Source organism: Crinia signifera, chromosome 11 (genome assembly GCF_055691185.1).
Source record: "Crinia signifera chromosome 11, ASM5569118v1, whole genome shotgun sequence".
NCBI classification, from domain to species: Eukaryota; Metazoa; Chordata; class Amphibia; order Anura; family Myobatrachidae; genus Crinia; species Crinia signifera.
This window is the reverse complement of record NC_139227.1, coordinates 13403496-13429162: the sequence shown is the minus strand read 5'-3', so window position 1 is coordinate 13429162 and position 25667 is coordinate 13403496. Positions and strand designations below refer to the sequence as shown.

Sequence of the window (25667 nt, the reverse complement as noted above, 5' to 3'; positions counted from 1 at the left end):
ACCCTGTGTCCCCCCTCTCTGCATCCTACGCCACTCTGTATCCCCCTCCCTGCATCCTACACCACCTAGCATCCTATGTCCCCCTCTCTGCATCCTACGCCACTCTGCATCCCCTCTCCCTGCATCCTCCACCACCCCGCATTCTACACCACCCTGCATCCCCTCACTGCATCTTACACCACTATGTATTCCCCCTCCCTGAATCCTCCACCACCCTGCATCCTACACCACCCTGCGTCCCCCCTCCATGCATTCTACGCCACTCTGTATTCCCCCTCCCTGCATCCTCCACCACCCCGCATCCTATGCCACTCTGCATCCCCCTTCCCTGCATCCTTCACATCCTCCACCACCTCACATCCTACACCTCTCTGCATCCTACGCCACTTTGTACCCTCCCTGCATCCTCCACCACCCCGCATCCTACACCACCCTGCGTCCCCCCTCTCTGCATCCCACGCCACTCTGTATCCCCCTCCCTGCATCCTACGCCACCAAGCATCCTATGGCACTCTTCGTCCCCCCTCCCTGCATCCTACGCCACTCTGCATCCCCCCTCCCTGCATCCTACGCCACTCTGTATTTCCCCTCCCTGCATCCTCCACCACCCTGCATCCTCCACCACCCTGCGTCCATCCTCTCTGCATCCTACACCACTCTGTATTCCCCCTCCCTGCATCCTCCACCACCCCGCATCCTACACCACCCTGTCTCCCCCATCTCTGCATCCATGCCACTCTGTATTCCCCCTCCCTGCATCCTCTGCCATCCCTCATCCTACACCACCCTGCGTCCCCTCTCCCTGCATGCATCCTACGCCACTCTGCATCCCCCTCCCTGCATCCTACATCCCTCATCCTACACCACCCTGCGTCCCCTCTCCCTGCATGCATCCTACGCCACTCTGCATCCCCCCTCCCTGCATCCTCCACCACCCCGCATCCTACACCACCCTGCATCCCCTCACTGCATCCTACGCCACTCTGTATTCCCCCTCCCTGAATCCTCCACCACCTCGCATCCTACACCACCCTGCGTCCCCCCTCCCTGCATTCTACGCCACTCTGTATTCCCCCTCCCTGCATCCTCCACCACCCCGCATCCTATGCCACTCTGCATCCCCCCTCCCTGCATCCTCCACATCCTCCACCACCTCACATCCTACACCTCTCTGCATCCTACACCACTCTGTATTCCCCCTCCCTGCATCCTCTGCAATCCCTCATCCTACACCACCCTGCGTCCACCCTCCCTGCATCCTACGCCACTCTGTATTCCCTCTCCCTGCATCCTCCACCACCCCGCATCCTATGCCACTCTGCATCCCCCCTCCCTGCATCCTCCACATCCTCCACCACCTCACATCCTACACCTCTCTGCATCCTACGCCACTCCTTATTCCCCCTCCCTGCATCCTCTGCCATCCCTCATCCTACACCACCCTGCGTCCCCCCTCTCTGCATCCTACGCCACTCTGTATTCCCCCTCCCTGCATCCTACGCCACCAGCATCCGAGCAACACTCTGCGTCCCCCCTCCCTGCATCCTACGCCACTCTGCATCTCCCCTGCCTACATCCTCCACCACCCCGCATCCTACACCACCCTGCGTCCCCCCTCCCTGCATCCTACGCCACTCTATATTCCCCCTCCCTGCATCCTCCACCACCCCGCATCCTACACCACCCTGCGTCCATCCTCTCTGCATCCTACACCACTCTGTATTCCCCCTCCCTGCATCCTCCACCACCCCGCATCCTACACCACCCTGCGTCCCCCATCTCTGCATCCTACGCCACTCTGTATCCCCCTCCCTGCATCCTCCACCACCCCGCATCCTACACCACCCTGCGTCCCCCATCTCTGCATCCTACGCCACTCTGTATCCCCCTCCCTGCATCCTACACCACCCAGCATCCTACGGCACTCTTCGTCCCCCCTCCCTGCATCCTACGCCACTCTGTATTCCCCCTCCCTTCATCCTCCACCACCCCTCATCCTACACCTCCCTGCGTCCCCCCTCCCTGCATCCTACGCCACTCTTTATTCCCCCTCCCTGCATCCTCCACCATCCCGCATCCTACACCACCCTGCGTCCCCCCTCCCTGCATCCTACGCCACTCTGTATTCCCCCTCCCTGCATCCTCCACCACCCCGCATCCTACACCACCCTGCGTCCCCCATCTCTGCATCCTACGCCACTCTGTATCCCCCTCCCTGCATCCTACACCACCCAGCATCCTACGGCACTCTTCGTCCCCCCTCCCTGCATCCTACGCCACTCTGTATTCCCCCTCCCTGCATCCTCTGCCATCCCTCATCCTACACCACCCTGCGTTCCCTCTCCCTGCATGCATCCTACGCCACTCTGCATCCCCCTACCTGCATCCTACATCCCTCATCCTACACCACCCTGCGTCCACCCTCCCTGCATCCTACGCCACTCTGTATTGCCCCTCCCTGCATCCTCCACCACCCGGCATCCTACACCACCCTGCGTCCCCCCTCTCTGCATCCTACGCCTCTCTGTATCCCCCTCCCTGCATCCTACGCCACCCAGCATCCTACGGCACTCTTCGTCCCCCCTCCCTGCATCCTACGCCACTCTGCATCCTCCACCACCCCGCATCCTACACCACCCTGCATCCCCTCACTGCATCCTACGCCACTCTGTATTCCCCCTCCCTGCATCCTCCACCACCCCGCATCCTACACCACTCTGCGTCCCCCATCTCTGCATCCTACGCCACTCTGTATTCCCCCTCCCTGCATCCTCTGCCATCCCTCATCCTACACCACCCTGCTTCCCCTCTCCCTGCATGCATCATACGCCACTCTGCATCCCCCTCCCTGCATCCTACATCCCTCATCCTACACCACCCTGCGTCCACCCTCCCTGCATCCTACGCCACTCTGTATTCCCCCTCCCTTCATCCTCCACCACCCCTCATCCTACACCACCCTGCGTCCACCCTCCCTGCATCCTACGCCACTCTGTGTTCCACCACCCCGCATCCTACACCACCCTGCTTCCCCCCTCTCTGCATCCCGCGCCACTCTGCGTCCCCCCTCCCTGCATCCCACGCCACTCTGTATCCCCCCTCCCTGCATCCTCCACCACCCGCATCCTACACCACCCTGCATCCCCTCACTGCATCCTACGCCACTCTGTATTCCCCCTCCCTGCATCCTCCACCACCCTGCCTCCCCCTCTCTGCATCCTACACCACTCTGTATCGCCCTCCCTGCATCCTACACCACCCAGCATCCTACACCACCCTGCGTCCCCCCTCTCTGCATCCTACGCCTCTCTGTATCCCCCTCCCTGCATCCTACGCCACCCAGCATCCTAAGGCACTCTTCGTCCCCCCTCCCTGCATCCTACGCCACTCTGCATCCTCCACCACCCCGCATCCTACACCACCCTGCATCCCCTCACTGCATCCTACGCCACTCTGTATTCCCCCTCCCTGCATCCTCCACCACCCCGCATCCTACACCACTCTGCGTCCCCCATCTCTGCATCCTACGCCACTCTGTATTCCCCCTCCCTGCATCCTCTGCCATCCCTCATCCTACACCACCCTGCTTCCCCTCTCCCTGCATGCATCATACGCCACTCTGCATCCCCCTCCCTGCATCCTACATCCCTCATCCTACACCACCCTGCGTCCACCCTCCCTGCATCCTACGCCACTCTGTATTCCCCCTCCCTTCATCCTCCACCACCCCTCATCCTACACCACCCTGCGTCCACCCTCCCTGCATCCTACGCCACTCTGTGTTCCACCACCCCGCATCCTACACCACCCTGCTTCCCCCCTCTCTGCATCCCGCGCCACTCTGCGTCCCCCCTCCCTGCATCCCACGCCACTCTGTATCCCCCCTCCCTGCATCCTCCACCACCCGCATCCTACACCACCCTGCATCCCCTCACTGCATCCTACGCCACTCTGTATTCCCCCTCCCTGCATCCTCCACCACCCTGCCTCCCCCTCTCTGCATCCTACACCACTCTGTATCGCCCTCCCTGCATCCTACACCACCCAGCATCCTACGGCACTCTTCATCCCCCCTCCCTGCATCCTACGCCACTCTGCATCCCCCCTCCCTGCATCCTCCACCACCCCGCATCCTACACCACCCTGCGTCCCCCCTCCCAGCATTCTACGCCACTCTGTATTCCCCCTCCCTGCATCCTCCACCACCCCGCATCCTACACCACCCTGCGTCCCCCCTCTCTGCATCCTACGCCACTCTGTATCCCCCTCCCTGCATCCTACGCCACCCAGCATCCTACGGCACTCTTCGTCCCCCCTCCCTGCATCCTACGCCACTCTGCATCCCCCCTCCGTGCATCCTCCTCCACCCCGCATCCTACACCACCCTGCATCCCCTCACTGCATCCTACGCCACTCTGTATTCCCCCTCCCTGCATCCTCCACCACCCCGCATCCTATGCCACTCTGCATCCCCCCTCCCTGCATCCTCCACATCCTCCACCACCTCACATCCTACACCTCTCTGCATCCTACGCCACTCTGTATCCCCCCTCCATGCATCCTCCACCACCCCGCATCCTCCACCTCCCTGCATCCTATGCCACTCTGTATTCCCCCTCCCTGCATCCTCCGCCATCACGCATCCTACACCACTCTGCGTCCCCCTCCCTGCACCCTCTGCCACCCCACGTCCTACTCTCACCCTGCATATTCTCTAACCCTGCACCACCCCCATCTCCAGTTACACACTTGTTATTTAAGGAAGATGGCTGGTGAGTAGGATTTCTGTCAACAGGAACATCACCTGGATACTACTGGACTCTTCGTCCCCCCTCCCTGCATCCTACGCCACTCTGCATCCCCCCTCCCTGCATCCTCCTCCACCCCGCATCCTACACCACCCTGCATCCCCTCACTGCATCCTACGCCACTCTGTATTCCCCCTCCCTGCATCCTCCACCACCCCGCATCCTATGCCACTCTGCATCCCCCCTCCCTGCATCCTCCACATCCTCCACCACCTCACATCCTACACCTCTCTGCATCCTACGCCACTCTGTATCCCCCCTCCCTGCATCCTCCACCACCCCGCATCCTCCACCTCCCTGCATCCTATGCCACTCTGTATTCCCCCTCCCTGCATCCTCCGCCATCACGCATCCTACACCACTCTGCGTCCCCCTCCCTGCACCCTCTGCCACCCCACGTCCTACTCTCACCCTGCATATTCTCTAACCCTGCACCACCCCCATCTCCAGTTACACACTTGTTATTTAAGGAAGATGGCTGGTGAGTAGGATTTCTGTCAACAGGAACATCACCTGGATACTACTGGACAAGGGGACCAAACTACTAGCAACATAGGTAAGTATCTAAATCATACCTCCCAACTTTCTGTGCGCCGGACCCGGGACTATGGGGCATGACCCAGAGGCTCTGTGAGCCTCTAGCCATGCCCCCAGTCCCCTGTCATGTGCACAGCGTTTATTCCCCGCTGCTTAGCAGCCGACAGGGGGGACTCCCAACAGCCCCCCCTCAACGCGGGACACTGCCGCCCGCGGGTGGGACAGCGGGACAGGCCCTAATAGTCTGGACTGTCCCGCTAAAATCGGGACTGTTGGGAGGTATGTCTATATGAATGTGCTCTGTATGCATTAAAGTTTTATTTTTCAGGTGTGTGTGTGTGTGTTTTTATTTAACTATTTGTACTGATGTGGGACTACAAGTCCCAGCAGGCCCTTTATTGCCCTGCATGGTGGGACTTGTGGTTCTCCAAGTCCCACCATGCGGTGCAGGCTTGCTGGGTCTTATAGTTCCACAGCAATACACAATAGTTTGTTCTTTTTTTACATTTTACATCAGCCCGATGGCCACAGCCCACGGCCATCGGGTACAGCCCTGGGCTTCAGCATGGGCAGGTAAGTTCTAGAGGGGGAGTCCCCACTTTCCCAGGATTCCTGCCCATGCTGACCGGTCAGGGAGAGAATGTTTTGGCAGGGGGGACTTGTATAAAAAGTTTCCCCCCGGCTATGGCATTACCCTGCTTTCTGGCTGGACCCGTGCTGGTTCTTGAAATACGGGGACCCCTACTCATTTGGCCCCCGTATTTTGTTAACAAGGACCGGCCCTTGAGCCAGATTGGCTGTTGGCATCTCCATGGAGACGCCAAAAGCCAATCAGGGCTGAATGCTTCCAAAGCACACACCCCTCCCCCCAGTCAGTGTGGGGTGAGCTGCTGCAAGACATGAGAGGCAACGCTGGAACCTGGAATTTATAAGTAGAGGTGTAAAATTAGTGTGTGTACAATAAACTTTTACTTTTCACTGTGTCTGTGTTTTATTTCAACATTCTTTTTACAGTTGGACTACAAGTCCAAGGGTTCCCATTAATGGCCCGCCGCATGCTGGGATTTGTGGTTTGCCAGGTCCAAGCATGCGGGGGGATGCCTGCTGGGACTTGTAGTTCACCTGCAAAAAGCAATGTTTTGTTTGCGTGATTGTACCATATCAGCCCGGCGTCCACCACCCAGGGACGCCGGGGACAGCCCCGGGCTTCAGCCCTGGAAGGGTGAAGCCTATTAAGGGGGGGGGGGGGTGACTCCTTTATTGGGGGGGTCCCATCTCCCCCAGTGACCCCATCCAGGGCTGACCAGCCACAATGAGCATGATACGGCCGGGAGACCTTTCGTAAAAAGTGTCCCCCGGCTGTGGCATGACACCACAGGCTGTTGGAGCCCGGTGCTGGTTCCAAAATATGGGGGACCCTCAGTTTTTTAGTCCCCTGTATTTTTGGAACCAGAACCGGCCCAAGAGTCCGGGGCTGGTTTCAGAAATACGGGGGAACCCTAAACTTTTTGTCCCCCGGGGCTGGTTATGCTCAGGAGGGGGAACCCCACGCCATTTTTTTCTCACCCTTTGATTCTCATCTGTATAATTACCAACTAATCATATTTATGTCCATTTTTTTATATATTGCAGACTTAATTTAGATATGGAGATCATGATAGAATTCATGTGTACCCTGTCCCCCCACTGTCCCTGTATGTACCCTATGCCCCCGTGTGTACGTTGACCCTCCCCAGTGCCCCCCGTGTGTACGCTGTGTGCCCCTCGTGTGTATGCTGCCCCCCGTTTTCGCGCTGTCCCCCCCCCCAGTGCCCCCGTGTGTACGCTGTGCCCCCCGTGTGTTTTCTGTGCCCGACTTGCCCCCCACATGTGTATGCTGTGCCCCTCCCCTTGTGTACACAGTGGGGAAGTACGCGGACACCCCCACCCCCTGCAAGCCAGCCGCGGGATTCCCAGGATTTGCGTTCACGGCCAAGTCATCATGATTTCTTCAATGTCTCTACTCCTGCACAGGACACGTTTCACCCTACTCTGTGCCGTTCCAGTACTGGCTGCTGGAGGGGAGCAGAAGAGGAGAACCGCGCGGTGCCAGCAGCAGAAGGTTAGAAAGCTCAGGAGAGTGCATTGAAGAGCTGAGGGGGAAGAAGGCTGCAGGGAACCTGGAACCAGTGGACCGGACAGGATGAATGAAGAGTTGCAGAGAGGTGAATCATCCAGAGTGTCCCCCAGAAGCAGCCTCCTTTGAAGCACAGTGGGCCAGGTTAGTAGCTACTACATACACAATCCACAGCCTTTAACCCTACCCACACACACACACACCCCCGCAGCCTATAACCCTAACCATACACACTGCGCAGCCTATAACCCTAGCCATACACACACCCCGCAGCCTGTAACCCTAACCATACACACCCACCCCGCAGCCTATTGACTTAACCATAAACACTTTGCAGCCTACGACACACCATGCACACACCCTGCAGCCTATAACACTAACCATGAACCCCCCCCCCCGCAGCCTATAACCCTAACCATACACACCATGCAGTCTATAACCCTAACAATACACCTCCCCCCGCAGCCTACAACCCTAACCATACCCACCCTGCAGCCTATAACCCTAACAATACACTCCCCCCGCAGCCTATAACCCTAACCCTACCCACCCTGCAGTCTATAACCCTAACAATACACCTCCCCCCGCAGCCTACAACCCTAACCATACCCACCCTGCAGCCTATAACCCTAACAATACACCCTCCCCCCCCTCAGCCTATAACCCTAACCATTCACACCCTGCAGCCTATAATCGTAAGAATACACCTCCCCCCGCAGTCTATAACCCTAACCATGCACACTCCCCGCAGCCAATAACCCTAATCATGCATACCCCCGCAGCCTATAACCCTAACAATACACCTCGCCCCACAGCCTATAACCCTAAACATACCCACCCTGCAGCCTATAACCCTAACAATACACTCCCCCCCGCAGCCTATAACCCTAACAATACACCTCCCCCGCAGTTTATAACCCTAACCATACACACCCTGCAGCCTATAACCCTAACAATACACCTCCCCCACAGCCTATAACCCTAACAATACACACCCTGCAGCCTATAACCCTAACAATACACCCCCCCCCCCTCCCGAAGCCTATAACCCTAACCATTCACACCCTGCAGCCTATAATCCTAACAATACACCTCCCCTCGCAGCCTATAACCCTAACCATACACCCCCCCCGCAGCCAATAACCCTAACCATGCATACCCCCCGCAGCCAATAACTCTAACAATACACACAACCCACAGCCTATAACCCTAACCATGCATACCCCCCGCAGCCAATAACTCTAACAATACACACACCCCGCAGCCTATAACACTAACCATATAAACCCTGCAGCCTATAACACTAACCATATAAACCCTGCAGTCTATAACACTAACAATATACACCCCGCAGCCTATAACACTAACCATACACACACACCCCGCAGCCTATAACACTAACCATACACACCCCCCGCAGCCTATAACACTAACCATACACACCCCCCGCAGCCTATAACACTAACCATATACACCCCGCAGCCTATAACCCTAACCATACACCTACCCCCCACGCGCAGCCTATAATCCAAACCATACACCCCCCCACCGCAGCCTATAGCTCTAACCATACACACCCCACAGCCTATAACCCTAACTATACACACACCCCGCAGCCTGTAACCCTAACCATACACACCGCGCAGCCTATAACCCTAACCATACACACACCCCGCAGCCTGTAACCCTAACCATACACACCCACCCTGCAGCCTATTAACTTAACCATAAACACCCTGCAGCCTACGACACACCATGCACACACCCTGCAGCCTATAACACTAACCATACCCACCCTGCAGCCTATAACCCTAACAATACCCCCGCAGCCTATAACCCTAACCATTCACACCCTGCAGCCTATAATCGTAACAATACACCTCCCCCCCGCAGTCTATAACCCTAACCATGCACACTCCCCGCAGCCAATAACCCTAACCATGCATACCCCCCGCAGCCTATAACCCTAACCATACACACACCCCACAGCCAATAACCCTAACCATACACACACCCCGCAGCCTATAACACTAACCACATAAACCCTGCAGCCTATAACACTAACGATACACACACACCCCACAGCCTATAACACTAACCATACACACACACCCCGCAGCCTATAACACTAACCATATACACCCCGCAGCCTATAACCCTAACGATACACCTACCCCCCGCGCGCAGCCTATAATCAAAACCATACACCCCCACCGCAGCCTATAGCTCTAACCATACACACCCCACAGCCTATAACCCTAACTATACACACACCCCCCAGCATATAAGCCTAACCATACACCTCCCCCCACTGCCTATAAACCCTAATCATGCATACCCCCCCAGCCTATAACCCTTACCACACACACCCCGCAGCCTATAACCCTAACCATGCACACCCCCCCACAGCTTATAACCCTAACCATACACACACCCCGCAGCCTATAACACTAACAATACACCCCCCCCCCGCCTATAACCCTAACCATACACACCCCGCAGCCTATAACCCTAACCATGCACCCCCCCCCCACAGCTTATAACCCTAACCATACACACACCCCACAGCCTATAACCCTAACCATACACACACCCCGCAGCCTATAACCCTAACCATACACACACACGCCACAGCCTATAATCCTAACCATATACACACACCCAGCAGCCTATAACCCTAACCATACACACCCGCAGCCTATAACCCTAACCATACACACACCCTGCAGCCTATAACCCTAAACATACACCTTCCCCCGCAGCCTATTATACTAACCATGCACACCCCGCAGCCTATAACCCTAACCATACACACACCCCGCAGCCTATAACACTAACCATACACACACCCCGCAGCCTATAACACTAACCATACACACACCCCGCAGCCTATAACCCTAACCATACACACACGCCACAGCCTATAATCCTAACCATACACACCCCCCGCCGCCTATAACCCTAACCATACACACCCGCAGCCTATAACCCTAACCATACACACACCCTGCAGCCTATAACACTAAACATACACACACCCCGCAGCCTGTAACCCTAACCATGCACACTCCCCGCAGCCAATACACCTCCCCCCCGCAGTCTATAACCCTAACCATGCACACTCCCCGCAGCCAATAACCCTAACCATGCATACCCCCCGCAGCCTATAACCCTAACCATACACACACCCCACAGCCAATAACCCTAACCATACACACACCCCGCAGCCTATAACACTAACCACATAAACCCTGCAGCCTATAACACTAACGATACACACACACCCCACAGCCTATAACACTAACCATACACACACACCCCGCAGCCTATAACACTAACCATATACACCCCGCAGCCTATAACCCTAAAGATACACCTACCCCCCGCGCGCAGCCTATAATCAAAACCATACACCCCCACCGCAGCCTATAGCTCTAACCATACACACCCCACAGCCTATAACCCTAACTATACACACACCCCCCAGCATATAAGCCTAACCATACACCTCCCCCCACTGCCTATAAACCCTAATCATGCATACCCCCCCAGCCTATAACCCTTACCACACACACCCCGCAGCCTATAACCCTAACCATGCACACCCCCCCACAGCTTATAACCCTAACCATACACACACCCCGCAGCCTATAACACTAACAATACACCCCCCCCCCGCCTATAACCCTAACCATACACACCCCGCAGCCTATAACCCTAACCATGCACCCCCCCCCCACAGCTTATAACCCTAACCATACACACACCCCACAGCCTATAACCCTAACCATACACACACCCCGCAGCCTATAACCCTAACCATACACACACGCCACAGCCTATAATCCTAACCATATACACACACCCAGCAGCCTATAACCCTAACCATACACACCCGCAGCCTATAACCCTAACCATACACACACCCTGCAGCCTATAACCCTAAACATACACCTTCCCCCGCAGCCTATTATACTAACCATGCACACCCCGCAGCCTATAACCCTAACCATACACACACCCCGCAGCCTATAACACTAACCATACACACACCCCGCAGCCTATAACACTAACCATACACACACCCCGCAGCCTATAACCCTAACCATACACACACGCCACAGCCTATAATCCTAACCATACACACCCCCCGCCGCCTATAACCCTAACCATACACACCCGCAGCCTATAACCCTAACCATACACACACCCTGCAGCCTATAACACTAAACATACACACACCCCGCAGCCTATAACACTAACCATACACACACCCCGCAGCCTATAACCCTAACCATACACACACGCCACAGCCTATAATCCTAACCATACACACCCCCCGCCGCCTATAACCCTAACCATACACACCCGCAGCCTATAACCCTAACCATACACACACCCCGCAGCCTATAACACTAACCATACACACCCCCCGCAGCCTATAACACTAACCATATACACCCCGCAGCCTATAACCCTAACCATACACCTACCCCCCACGCGCAGCCTATAATCCAAACCATACAACCCCCCACCGCAGCCTATAGCACTAACCATACACACCCCACAGCCTATAACCCTAACTATACACACACCCCCCAGCGTATAAGCCTAACAAAACACCTCCCCCCACAGCCTATAAACCCTAATCATGCATACCCCCCCCAGCCTATAACCCTAATCATGCATACCCCCACAGCCTATAACCCTAACCATACACACCCCGCAGCCTATAACCCTGACAATACACCTTACCCCCCCAGCCTATAACCCTAACCATACACACCGCGCAGCCTATAACCCTAGCCATACACACACCACGCAGCCTGTAACCCTAACCATACACACCCACCCCGCAGCCTATTAACTTAACCATAAACACCCTGCAGCCTACGACACACCATGCACACACCCTGCAGCCTATAACACTAACCATACCCACCCTGCAGCCTATAACCCTAACAATACACTCCCCCCACAGCCTATAACCCTAACCATACACACCCTGCAGCCTATAACCCTAACAATACACCCCCCCCCCCCCGCAGCCTATAAACCTAACCATTCACACCCTGCAGCCTATAATCCTAACAATACACCCCCCCCCGGCAGTCTTTAACCCTAACCATACACGCCCCCCACAGCCTATAAACCTAACCATGCACACCCCCAACAATCTATAACCCTAACCATGCACACCCCCCACAGCCTATAACCCTAACCATGCACACCCCCCACAGCCCATAACCCTAACCATACACACCCCGCAGCATATAACCCTAACCATACACACACCCCGCAGCCTACTGTATAATCCTAACCATACACACACCCCACAGCCTATAACTCTAACCATACACACCCTGCAGCCTATAAACCTAACCATATACACACACCGCAGCCTATAACCCTAACCATACACACACCCCACAGCCTATAACCCTAAACACACACACACCCCGCAGCCTATAACCCTAAACACACATACACACACACCACAGCCTGTAACCCTAACCATACACCCCCAGCCTATAACCCTAACCATACACACCCCACAGCCTATAACCCTAACCATACACCTCCCCCCCAATAACACTAACCATACCCCCCCGCAGCCTATTATCCTGACCATACACACACTCCACAGCCTATAACACTAACTATACACACACCCTGCAGCCTATAACCTTAACCATACACACACACACACCTCGCAGCCTATAACACTAACCATACACACACCCTGCAGCCTATAACCCTAACCACACACATACCCGCAGCCTATTACCCTAACCATACACACACCCTGCAGCCTATAACCCTAACCATACAAACACACACCTCGCAGCCTATAACACTAACCATACACACACCCTGCAGCCTATAACCCTAACCATAAACACACACACCCTGCAGCCTATAAACCTAACCATAACACACAAACACACACACTGCAGCCTATAACCCTAACCATACACAGCCCCTGCAGCCTATAACCCTAATCAAACACACACCCTGCAGCCTATAATCCGAAACATACACCTCCCCCTGCAGCCTATTACACTAACCATACACACCCCACAGCCTATAAACCTAACCATACACACACATCCCGCAGCCTATAACCCTAACCATACACACACCCCGCAGCCTATAACCCTAACTATACACCCCCCAGCTTACAACCCTAACCATACACCCCATCCCCGCAGCCTAGAACCCTACCCATTTACCCCCCCTGCAGCCTATAACCCTAACCATACACACACACATATTCCCGCAGCCTATTACCCTAACCATACACACCCCTCAGCCTATAACCCTACCCATACACACACACCCCGCAGCCTATAACCCTAACCATACCCCCCCCCAGCAGCCTATTGCCCTAACCATACACACACCCTGCAGCCTATAACCCTAACCATACACACCGCAGCCTATAACCCTAATCAAACACACACCCCCCCGCAGCCTATAACCCTAACCATACACTCCCCCCAGCCTATAACCCTAACCATAGACCCCCCTGCAGCCTATAACCCTAACCATACCCCCCTCCCCCCACAGCCTATTACCCTAACCATACACACCCCACAGCCTATAACCCCCTCAGTGCCCCATGTATACGGTCCCCCCCTCTCCCTTCAGTGACCCCATGTGTACACTGTCCCCTTCTCACTGGCCCTTGCGGCCTTCTTCCCCCACACCTCCTGCCCGCACCACTCACGAGGCCGACCAGTGACCGGTAGCTTTCATCTGCTCGGGGGCTTCTCAACCGCTGACCGCCCCTCCCCGTCCTGCACAAACCAGCTAGGCTCTCACTGCGGCTTCCTTCCTACTACTGCCTGCTCTATCAGACCTCAACTAACCCCCCTTCTACTCCCGCACCCCCGGCACTGCACCTGCCTGCGCCAGTGCGGATTCCTCTGCACGCTGTGGGCTCTGACCATGACCCAGCTCTTTTCCACCGGCTCCATCACCATCCTGCCTGAGCTTCAAGTGAGGTCTGCTGCTGATACGTTCATTACTTTTAATTAATTGGGACACCAGCACCTTAGGTTACATTGTTTTACCATTAATTACATGTGATTTATGTATATTTTTGTATATGACTTTATTATGTGTTTATAAAATATTTTTGTTATTTCAATTGAACTGAGTCTTGTGCCATTATTGAAAAGGGGGACATATATTACATTTAGTTTTCAACTTTAATCAAAGGTATAATTGCTAATGCTGTGTGTGCTTTCCAGTTATCTTTTATTTCTTACAAGCTGGTTTGCTTGTTGTCATATGCGGCTTTCCTTGGCTATTATTATTTTTATTCAATATAGCACCAGAGGTATGGTGTGACTCATTACCTCCCTCCCTTTTTTTTAGACTAAAATAGGTCACATTTCTCTTAGCAGAATTTGATCGTACCCAAAAAACAAACTTGATCATAGCACAAAACCAAAATGGCCCCGGGAGGGCTGCTGAGTATGCACGAGTCGTGTATAGCTCCTGCCCTGGTCCTTTGCAGGGAGGACTATGGGAGGAGGCACATGCACAGCAGCCCTCCGCAGGGAGCCTGCCGCCCTGGTCACCCCATCGACACTCACCTTAACTCCGGCGATCCATTCTGGAGACAGCACCACTGCCATGCCAGAAGGGGGAGGCCTGGCTCTGTGTTCCCTGCTCAGCATCTGCGGACACCGGGGAATAGGGGAGCGGCTGCCTGGAACTCACTGCTGGAGGGGAAACCATCAAGTCAGACGGAAGGAGCAGACTGGTCCCCATCTCCGGGAGGAACCCCCAGCCTGGTAAAGTTCCATGACCTGGTAGGGTCAGCGTATCATGTATAGGTAGGCATCATTGACACACACACACACACCCATAGCCTATCCATACATTCATACATACGCGCACACACACACATATATGTAGCTTATCCATACATACTCACACACCCGCAGCTGATCCATGACCTGGTAGGGTCAGCGTGTCATGTATATATCATTTGTAATTTGATCTCTGCCCCAGGCAAGGGGCGTGGTCTCATTAAAATGGACATGGCCTCACCGGAGAAGACTACCTTACACCCCAGTTTTTGGCTCTTCACAAACAGACCTTTGCCACCACAGGAAAAACATTTTTTCACCATATTAAGCCCCATACAGTAATGTCCCCTGCACCATATGCCCCACACTGCAATGCCCGTGATACATAATGTCCTAAAGTATAGCTTCTACACACTGGGTGTCATGCTCATTGCCAGTGCTTTCATGCTCTGGGACGGGTGTCATACTCCTTGCCAGGGGTTTGTAATGCGTGTAGCCAGTGGTAATGCTTGTTGCCAAGGGTGTGTTATTGTTAAACATTTTTCAAAATCCAATGTTTATTCTTACAGTGAAATTTTACATTTCTGAATAAAAAAAAAAAATTGAAAAAAAGCTATGAAATTCCATTGACAAAAAACCTTACGGTTTCACATGTCCCATTAAGGCTTCATACACATGATCTGGCATTTCTGAAACCTGTTGTAACTCTTCCACTCAAACTCCAAAAAGCAATGAAATTCCGATCATTAAGGCTGGCGCCTTAATGGACGTGTTCCTTGCGCAGTACAGATATGGTACGCCATCACAGCCTGTGGGTAAGTGCAGATTCAGCACTCTCACAGAGTGAGATTGCTGTCACTCACACAATGGTGGAGCTGCTAATTCACAGATTTGTGTGCTCATTGGAATACACACATGCAGTCTATGCAACTGAAGGTCTGAGCAGTAAACAGAGCCGAGAGGATGGGGTAAAAGTGGTGTTGATTGGGGTAGGAGGCAGTGTGGTGCGTATGGGGAATAGAAATGTGTAGATGGTAGGAAGGCTAAGCAGCACTGATGGGGGACTAACGAAGCAGATGGGTGGAAAACAGTGGCACAGATTGGGGAAGGTAAGACAGAGTGATGCGATTGGGTAGGAAACAGAGGAGCAGTTGGAGGAAAGACAGCACTGATGGGGGAGGGGGTTCGGAGCAAAGGGGATAAAGGGAAAACAGAGCAGTACAGATGGAGGGGGAGACAGCAGTACATATGGAAGGAAACTGTGTCATGGATGAGGCAGGCAGAGCAGCATGGATGGAGGGGGAGACAGATTACCACTAATAGAGGGGAAGCCAGTGGCACAGATAGAAGGAAACAGTGGCACCTGTGTGAAAAGAATGGGCAGCGCAGATGGGGAAAGACACATTGGTGAAGATGAGGGAATACACACAGCAGTAGGTATCGGGGAAGACAGAACAGCATGAAGGCGTATAGGAGAAGAAAGTGTAGATGCATAGTAGTTGGGAGTATTATAGTTTTTGCAATTCTGAAAGATGTTTCTGGTAACTGTATGTGAATACTAAATGAAATGGATATAGGTAGTGAGTGTGAAAGATGTTGGACTCTCAGTGGGATAGTTCTAGTAATAGTGTTTATTCTAGCACTCGCTATCTTTGAAAACCCATGCATTTCCTCTACCCTGTCTGGGGTGTTGCTGTCTGCTGTAGTGTTTCTAGCACAGGTCTGGTTTGCAGTGCTGATATACAGATCACACTGTGCTAGAAGCACTACAGCAGACAGATACACCCCAGGCAGGGAAGCAGAACTGCATGGGTTTTCAAAGATGGCGGGTGCTAGAATGAACACTATAGTAACTCAGTGGGCTAGACCGTTTTAGATGATTGCAGGTACTTATTAGGATGAGTGCGCCACATAACTGCTCAGACCTTCAGTTGCATAGACTGCATGTGTGTATTCCAATGAGCACACAAATCTGTGAATTAGCAGCTCCACCATTGTGTGAGTGACAGCAATCTCACTCTGTGAGAGTGCTGAATCTGCACTTACCCACAGGCTGTGATGGCGTACCATATCTGTACTGCGCAAGGAACACGTCCATTAAGGCGCCAGCCTTAATGATCGGAATTTCATTGCTTTTTGGAGTTTGAGTGGAAGAGTTACAACAGGTTTCAGAAATGCCAGATCATGTGTATGAAGCCTTAATGGGACATGTGAAACCGTAAGGTTTTTTGTCAATGGAATATATATATATATATATATATATATATGTAAAGGGGGGGAAAAGGGGGGGGGATGGGGAAAGGTTTTAAGGTCCCTAAAAAATAGTAACATTATGTCATGATCTTTTTATAAAGCTGTATTCAATTCGATGGTTTCATTTAAACCAACGGGATATAAAGAATTAAACCTCAGTGTCCAATAAATCTCTCTTTTGCATAAAGTATTGAATCTATCGCCTCCTCGAGACGTCTGGGATATGTATTCTAGGCCCACTATGGACAGGCATTTGGGGTCCGATTTATGATGTGTCTGATAGTGTCTTGATACACTATGATTTTGGAAGCCCTTAAGTATATTTCGACGGTGCTCCATGAATCTAACTCGTAGGGACCTAGTGGTTCTGCCTATATAGGGTAATTTACAGCTGCAATAAAGTAAATAAATAATATAAGAAGAATTGCAATTTATGAAGGATTTAGGTGTGTACGGGGGGTCTAAAAGAAATATGGTGGATAAAATGTTATTATTTCTAACGTGTCCACACATTAAGCATTTATTTTTTCCACATTTGTGGCAGCCCTTGGGTTTTTAGGGCAACCAGTTTAGATGTTCATCTTTTGTTTTGCCAACTATTTATTTTTTGAGGTGACTAGGAGCAAGTAATGTTTTAAGTGTTTTATTCTTTTTATGAATGATCACCGGTTTCTTTGGGATCATTTTGGATAGAATTTTATCTTGATGTAAGACTCTATAATTTTTATAAATAATGTTCTTAATTTCTGTAGAACAACTATTAAATTTACTAATGAAGGCAAATTCCCTATTTATCTCATTTTTTTCATCACCTCTTGTATTTTGTACAGTGTTATTTTTCTTTTTGTTTTTTGGTATTAGAAGGTCTTTGCGATCCATCTCAAGAACTTCTTGGAAGGCTTTTCTAATGAGATCTTCAGGATAGTCTCTTTCTTTGAAAGAATCAGACATGGTTTCTGCTTGCTCAATAAACCGTTATTTAGTGGTACAATTGCGCCGAAGACGCATAAATTGTCCTTTCGGAATATTACTTTTCCAAGGTTTAGAATGAGCACTTTTGTAATGTATATAAGAATTAGTATTTACTGGTTTAACATAATTGGAGGATATGATCCTATTATTTTCAATTTTGAGAGTCACGTCCAAGAAGTCAACAGAGACTTGACTATATAAATGAGTGAAGGATAAATTATATGTATTAGAATTCAGTGAGTGAACAAAAGATAGTGCTGAATCTGAATCCCCATTCCAAATGATAATCAAGTCATCTATGTAACGGCCATAGAAGACCAGGTTCGCCGCCCAGCCGCTCCCCCACACGTGGGTCTCCTCCACCTCTCCCACGTATAGGTTTGCATAGCTGGGCGCAAACCTGGTCCCCATGGCCGTCCCCATAGTCTGCAAATAATAATCACCGTGAAAAGTAAAATAATTATGAGTGAGAATAAATTTGATGCTGTCCAAAATAAATTGCCTGTGCTCCGGCTCTAGGCCACCATCAAGAGACAATTTTCTTTGAATCACCTCACATCCCAATTGATGTGGGATGTGTGTGTATAGTGCATTTACGTCTAGCGTAAGAAAGGCATAACCTTCCTTCCATTCTATATCTTGAACTTTTAAAAGTAAATCTGCAGTATCTCTGATGTATGACCTAAGAGCCGGAACACAGGGTTGTAGGTGATAATCTACATATTGGGATAAATTAGCTGTGAGGGAACTAACACCAGAAACTATCTCTATACTATTTTGGGTTTGTGACAAAACCCTGTGTCAGCTGCCATTAATTGCGCAACACACACCTCCATACAAGCCAAGGTGCCTGTAATGAATTAAGGTGTATAACCCTTCACATTTCATCCTTCTTTAGGGGTCAATCAATAGATAAATGGGTGAATAGCTCAAAAGAACATATTTTACAGATTATTCAGAGGAGTTTCCTATGTAGAAAAATCCATAGAGAGAGCAAAATCAATCGAAGGAAATGGTACTTGTGTATTATCAAGGCGCCCAAATTCTCCGTTGTGGTGAGATCGCATCGCATCTCATGCAATTTTGAATGCGTTGTGATGGTACTAGTTCATTTCCACTGCACTGCTGACCACGGATCGCATCGCATTGCACACAAATCGCATGCAATGTAATTTAGCACACCCCCACTATCCAAGGCGATGCGAATGCAATGTAATTTAGCACACCCCCACCTATCCACGTCGCCCCGCGAGGGGAGGTGGAACGCAAACTCTCGCCCTTTCCATACCCCCACTATTCACGTCGGCGTGGAGTTGATTTTATAAAGTGTGGCGAGCGCAGTGAGCAGACGCGGAATACATGTAAAGTAATCCGCATGCTCTCGCCACTCTTTGGACTCAGTGGCTCGCTGCGCTCGCCACACTTTATATCATCAACTACGCACCGGAATGAATAGTGGGGGTGTGAAAACGCGTTCCGTGGCCCCTCGCCACGCTTCAGGGTGATGTGGATAGGTGGGGGGGTGCTATATCCCATTGCATCACATCGATGTGGATAGTGAGGGTGTGCTAAATAGCATTGCACGAGATAAAAACGCATGCAATTTTATCTTCTGCAATGCGATGCGATTCGCGGCCAGGGGTGCAGTGAAAATGAACTAGTACCATCGCATGGCATGCAAAATTGCATGCGATGCGATGCGATTTCACGCTGCAGAATAGGTCACTAAGCTATTTGCACAATACACAAGCACAAAGGACATTGTTAATTCCGCACCTGGTCCAATTTCAATCCAGAGCAGTGCGGATATCCAACAGCTACTGGGCATCCACTTGTCATCTCGCCTCTTGTGCCATGTATATATAAACATTACAATGGCATAGTGAACAGTAACATTTCAGTGCCCTTTATAGGGTGGTACTCTTGACCTGGTGAACGTGCCACAAAAAAAGAAAATTAAAATGTTGCCATTTCCTATGTAGTTGTAAAGTTTGTCATTCCATATTTGGTGTGACATCACTTCTTCTAGGTACAGAGCACCTGCACCAGTAATATAACCATGTTTATTTTCTTGTTTTATTTACTTTCCCTTTGCCTTGGTCATAATATGAATAACAGAAATAATAATAAACTTTAGTTACTATGGGTGACATTCTATGGGCTGAGAGAAAAGTGCATATATTTTTCGCACTCCACATGGCCGCACTTTGCACTTTCAGAAATCAATTTTTTTTGTCATAATTCGCATATTTAATGGGATGCGCATTAGAGGCTAAAAAGTGCAATTGAGTGCGATAATGGGCGATTTTTAGGCATGAAAATGTGCGAATTTGAGCTTATGTGCGATTTTGGGTTTGTATTAAAAAAAAAATTGCGTGGGGTCCCCCCTCCTGAGCATAACCAGCCCCGGGCTCATTGAGCCGGTCCTGGTTCCAAAAATACGGGGGACAAAAAATCTGGGGGTCCCCCGTATTTTGAAACCAGCACCGGGCTCCAACAGCCCGCAGTGTCATGCCACAGCCGGGGGACACTTTTTACACAAGGTCTTCCGGCCGTACCATGAGCACCGTGGCTGGTCAGCCTTGGACGGGGTACCTGGAGGAGTGGGGACCCCCCCCAATAAAGGGGTCTCCCCCCCCCCCAAGGCTTCACCCGTCCAGGGCTGAAGCCCGGGGCTGTCACCGGCGTCCCTGGCCATTGGACGCCAGTCTGATGGTGTCAAATCTTTCAATCCTAACATTGCTTTATACAGGAGAACTACAAGTCCTAGCAGACCTCCCCCGCAGGCTGGGACTTGGAGAACCACAAGTCCCAGCATGCGGGGCATTAATGGGCCCGCTGGGACTTGTAGTCCACCTGTAAAAAGAATGTTAACAGAAAACACACACACACAGGAAAGTAAAACTTTATTACACACACACACACACACATCTCACTTTTACACCGCTATACATACCGATCTAGGATCCAGCGCTGGTCTCCCTTCTGCTGCAGAGCCGGCTACCCCCGCACTGACAGCGGGGACAACCGGCTTTCTCCGATGCAGCTAACAGCTTCTGTCGCGTTGTCCCAGTGCGACACAGGCTGAGAGCGTGATTGTGCGATGCGTCTCCATGGAGACGCATAGCTCAGCCCTGATTGGCTGAGCTATGCGTCTCCATGGAGACGCATAAGCCGAAGACGCTCTCAGACTGTGTCACGCTGGGACAACGCGACAGAAGCTGTTAGCTGCATCGGAGACAGCCGGTTGTCCCCGCTGTCAGTGCGGGGGGTAGCCGGCTCTGCAGCAGAAGGGAGGCCAGCGCTGGATCCTGGATCGATGAGTATGTGGTTGTAAAAGTGAGATGTGTGTGTGTAATAAAGTTTTACTTTCCTGTGTGTGTGTGTGTGTTTTCTTTTAACATTCTTTTTACAGGTGGACTACAAGTCCCAGCGGGCCCATTAATACCCCGCATGCTAGGACTTGTGGTTCTCCAAGTCCCAGCCTGCGGGGAAGGTCTGCTGGGACTTGTAGTTCTCCTGTATAAAGCAATGTTAGGATTGAAAGATTTGACACCATCAAGCCGGCGTCCAATGGCCAGAGACGCCGGTGACAGCCCCGGGCTTCAGCCCTGGACGGGTGAAGCCTTGGGGGGAGACCCCTTTATTGGGGGGTCCCCACTCCTCCAGGTACCCCGTCCAAGGCTGACCAGCCACGGTGCTCATGGTACGGCCGGTGGACCTTATGTAAAAAGTGTCCCCCGGCTGTGGCATGACACTGCGGGCTGTTGGAGCCCGGTGCTGGTTTCAAAATACCGGGGACCCCCAGATTTTTCGTCCCCCGTATGTTTGGAACCAGGACCGGTCCAAGAGTCCGGGACTGGTTTCAGAAATACGGGGGACCCCTACACTTTTTGTCCCCCGTATTTTTGGAACCAGGTCCGGCTCAATGAGCCCGGGGATGGTTATGCTCAGGAGGGGGGACCCCACGCAATTTTTTTCTAAACAAAACACATTTTTTACCGCAGAACCATGCACAGATCTCAATGATCTGTGCAGGGTTCTGGCCAACTTGCATATCAGAACCTGGTCTGAAAAAATGGCGATTATTAGACACCTTAAAAGTGCGATTTGCAAAATCCCATTCCATTAAATAAGCGAATTGTATACTTTTCTATTGGAAAACATCTGGATGTGATAAAAGTGCAAATATTTACCGCACTTTCAGTACGCATGACTTATCGCAAAAAATATGCGATTTAGGGACCTTTTCGAATCACATTAAATATGCGATTTCACGGAAAAATGCGAATTAGCCGTTTTTTGGAGTAAAAATCGCCAAAAAACACAACTCTCATTCCATAGAATGTCACCCAATTTGTTTCCCACACTAATGGGACAAGAAAGAAAAGGATTGTCTTTTTTCCTTCTTTTCTTTTCTTTCTTGTCCCAATGATCACCATTATTGTCTTTGGCAGCACCCCCATCCATGCACTAATTTTAATATTAACACGGCAATCAGAAACTGGGGACATTAGTGAAAACAACCTATTAACATTATCTTGTGCAGAAGTACTTCCCCCATTTCCCTTTTCCTTGTTTAAGTACTGTTTCCCACACTTCCAGTCCATATACAGTATACACAGATGGAGCGCCTCTCTTCTTTGGCCGGGGATCGCCAGCATGCCTGAGCTGGCAATCGCCGGCGCAGAGGCGCTCAATCTGACTGGACGCACGTGTGTCTCACATGCACGCGTGTCCCAGTTTAAGGATGGCGCCTCTTTAGGGAGAGGGGAAGGGATAGGAGGGACAGCGGCGAGGCGGAGCCAGCTCTGTAGCCACAGGGTGCGCGTGAGCCCCTGGCGAGAGCCGGCCGCTGGCGGGGGCTAGCGATTCTGCTCCATCTGTACTGTGTGTGTATATGTGTATGTGTATATATATATATATATATATATATATATATATATATTTAAATAATATTAATGATGTACTCTTTACACCCTGCACAAGATCCCCAAATCTCGATGCAATGACAGATGTCCCCCTGGGTACAGAAAAGCCTCTATTAAAGGATTCCATGCCTGCTGCTATGACTGTGTCCCGTGTTCTGTGGGAGAGATGTCCAATGTTACAGGTATGCATGTGTCATACATGGGAAGAGTCATCATATGTGAGTAGCTGAGGTTACAGTTGTCATGGTAAATGCAGTCACGATAGATGTATGATAAGATGGCAGTTGTATGGATTACAAGGTACAATGGGCCTTATTCTAGTTCAAACTATTGCAAACAATACTTGTAAATAAGCAGCAATAACCCAGTCTGGACCCACCAGATACTGTACCTATGTGGATATCTAATGTACAGTAGATAATGAATTACTGAACCTGTAATACAGTAAGAAGTCATCCTTCCTATCTGAGATACATTTGTGCAGGGGCGGATTGGGATGTATAACCAGCCCGGGAAATTGCTGGAAGCAGCCCTGGGGGCGGGGTCTGCTGGGGGGTGGAGTCTGTCAATAGGGGGGCAGATCCCGACTAACAGAATCTGATTCAGAGTTGCATGCAGTTGTCGTCTTCCTTGTATTTTTTTACGCCGTTGCGTATGCAACTTTATACCAGGGCTGCCAGAATCAAAAGCAAAATACCCTGGTACTCTGCAATACAACAATTGGTGTCATATAAAAATCCCTGTAGGTGTGGTTTATATACTGACCCTCTATACCCACCACTACATTACTGACCCCTCTATACCCACCACTACATTACTGACCCCTCTATACCCTACACTATACTACTGACCCCTCTATACCCTACACTATATTACTGACCCCTCTATACCCACCACTACACTACTGACCCCTCTATACCCGCCACTACATTACTGACCCTTCTATACCCACCTCTACATTACTGACCCCTCTATACCCACCACTACATTACTGACCCCTCTTTATCCATCACTACACTACTGACCCCTCTATACCCACCACTACACTACTGACCCCTCTATACCCACCACTACATTACTGATCCCTCTATACCCACCACTACATTACTGACTCCTCTATACCCACCACTACATTACTGACCCCTCTATACCCTACACTACATTACTGACCCCTCTATACCCTCCGCTACATCACTGACCCCTCTATACCCTACAGTACTGACCCATCTATACCCTACTGACCCCTCTATACCCACCACTACATTACTGATCCTTCTATACCCACCACTACATTACTGACCCCTCTATAACCACCACTACATTACTGACCCCTCTATACCCACCACTACATTACTGACCCCTCTATATCCACCACTACATTACTGACCCCTCTACATCCACCAAAACATTACTGACCCTCTATACCCACCACTACATTACTGACCCCTCTATATCCACCACTACACTTCTGACCCTCTATACCCGCCACTACATTACTGACCCTTCTATACCCACCACTACATTACTGATCCCTCTATTTCCACCACTACATTACTGACCCCTCTATACCCACCACTACATTACTGACCCCTCTATATCCACCACTACACTACTGACCCCTCTATACCCACCACTACACTACTGACCCCTCTATACCCACCACTACATTACTGATCCCTCTATACCCACCACTACATTACTGACTCCTCTATACCCACCACTACATTACTGACCCCTCTATATCCACCACTACATTACTGACCCCTCTACATCCACCAAAACATTACTGACCCTCTATACCCACCACTACATTACTGACCCCTCTATATCCACCACTACACTTCTGACCCTCTATACCCACCACTACATTACTGATCCCTCTATTTCCACCACTACATTACTGACCCCTCTATACCCACCACTACATTACTGACCCCTCTATACCCACCACTACATTACTGACCCCTCTATACCCACCACTACATTACTGACCCCTCTATACCCACCACTACATTACTGACCCCTCTATACCCACCACTACATTACTGACCCCTCTATACCCACCACTACATTACTGACCCCTCTATACCCACCACTACATTACTGACCCCTCTATACCCACCACTACATTACTGACCCTCTATACCCACCACTACATTACTGACCCCTCTATACCCACCAATACATTACTGACCACTCTACATCCACCAATACATTACTGACCCCT

General features: G+C 51.2%; 1 protein-coding gene across 1 annotated transcript in view; it reads left to right on the top strand.

Annotated features, from left to right (window-relative positions):
- Positions 1–25667, top strand: part of LOC146045019 (vomeronasal type-2 receptor 26-like) — a 51955-nt gene that overhangs the window by 7868 nt on the left and 18420 nt on the right. The window contains exon 2 of the mRNA XM_083163721.1: positions 23499–23622. Within this exon, the coding sequence (XP_083019847.1) occupies positions 23499–23622 (124 nt within the window). The remainder of the gene's footprint in view (positions 1–23498; positions 23623–25667) is intronic.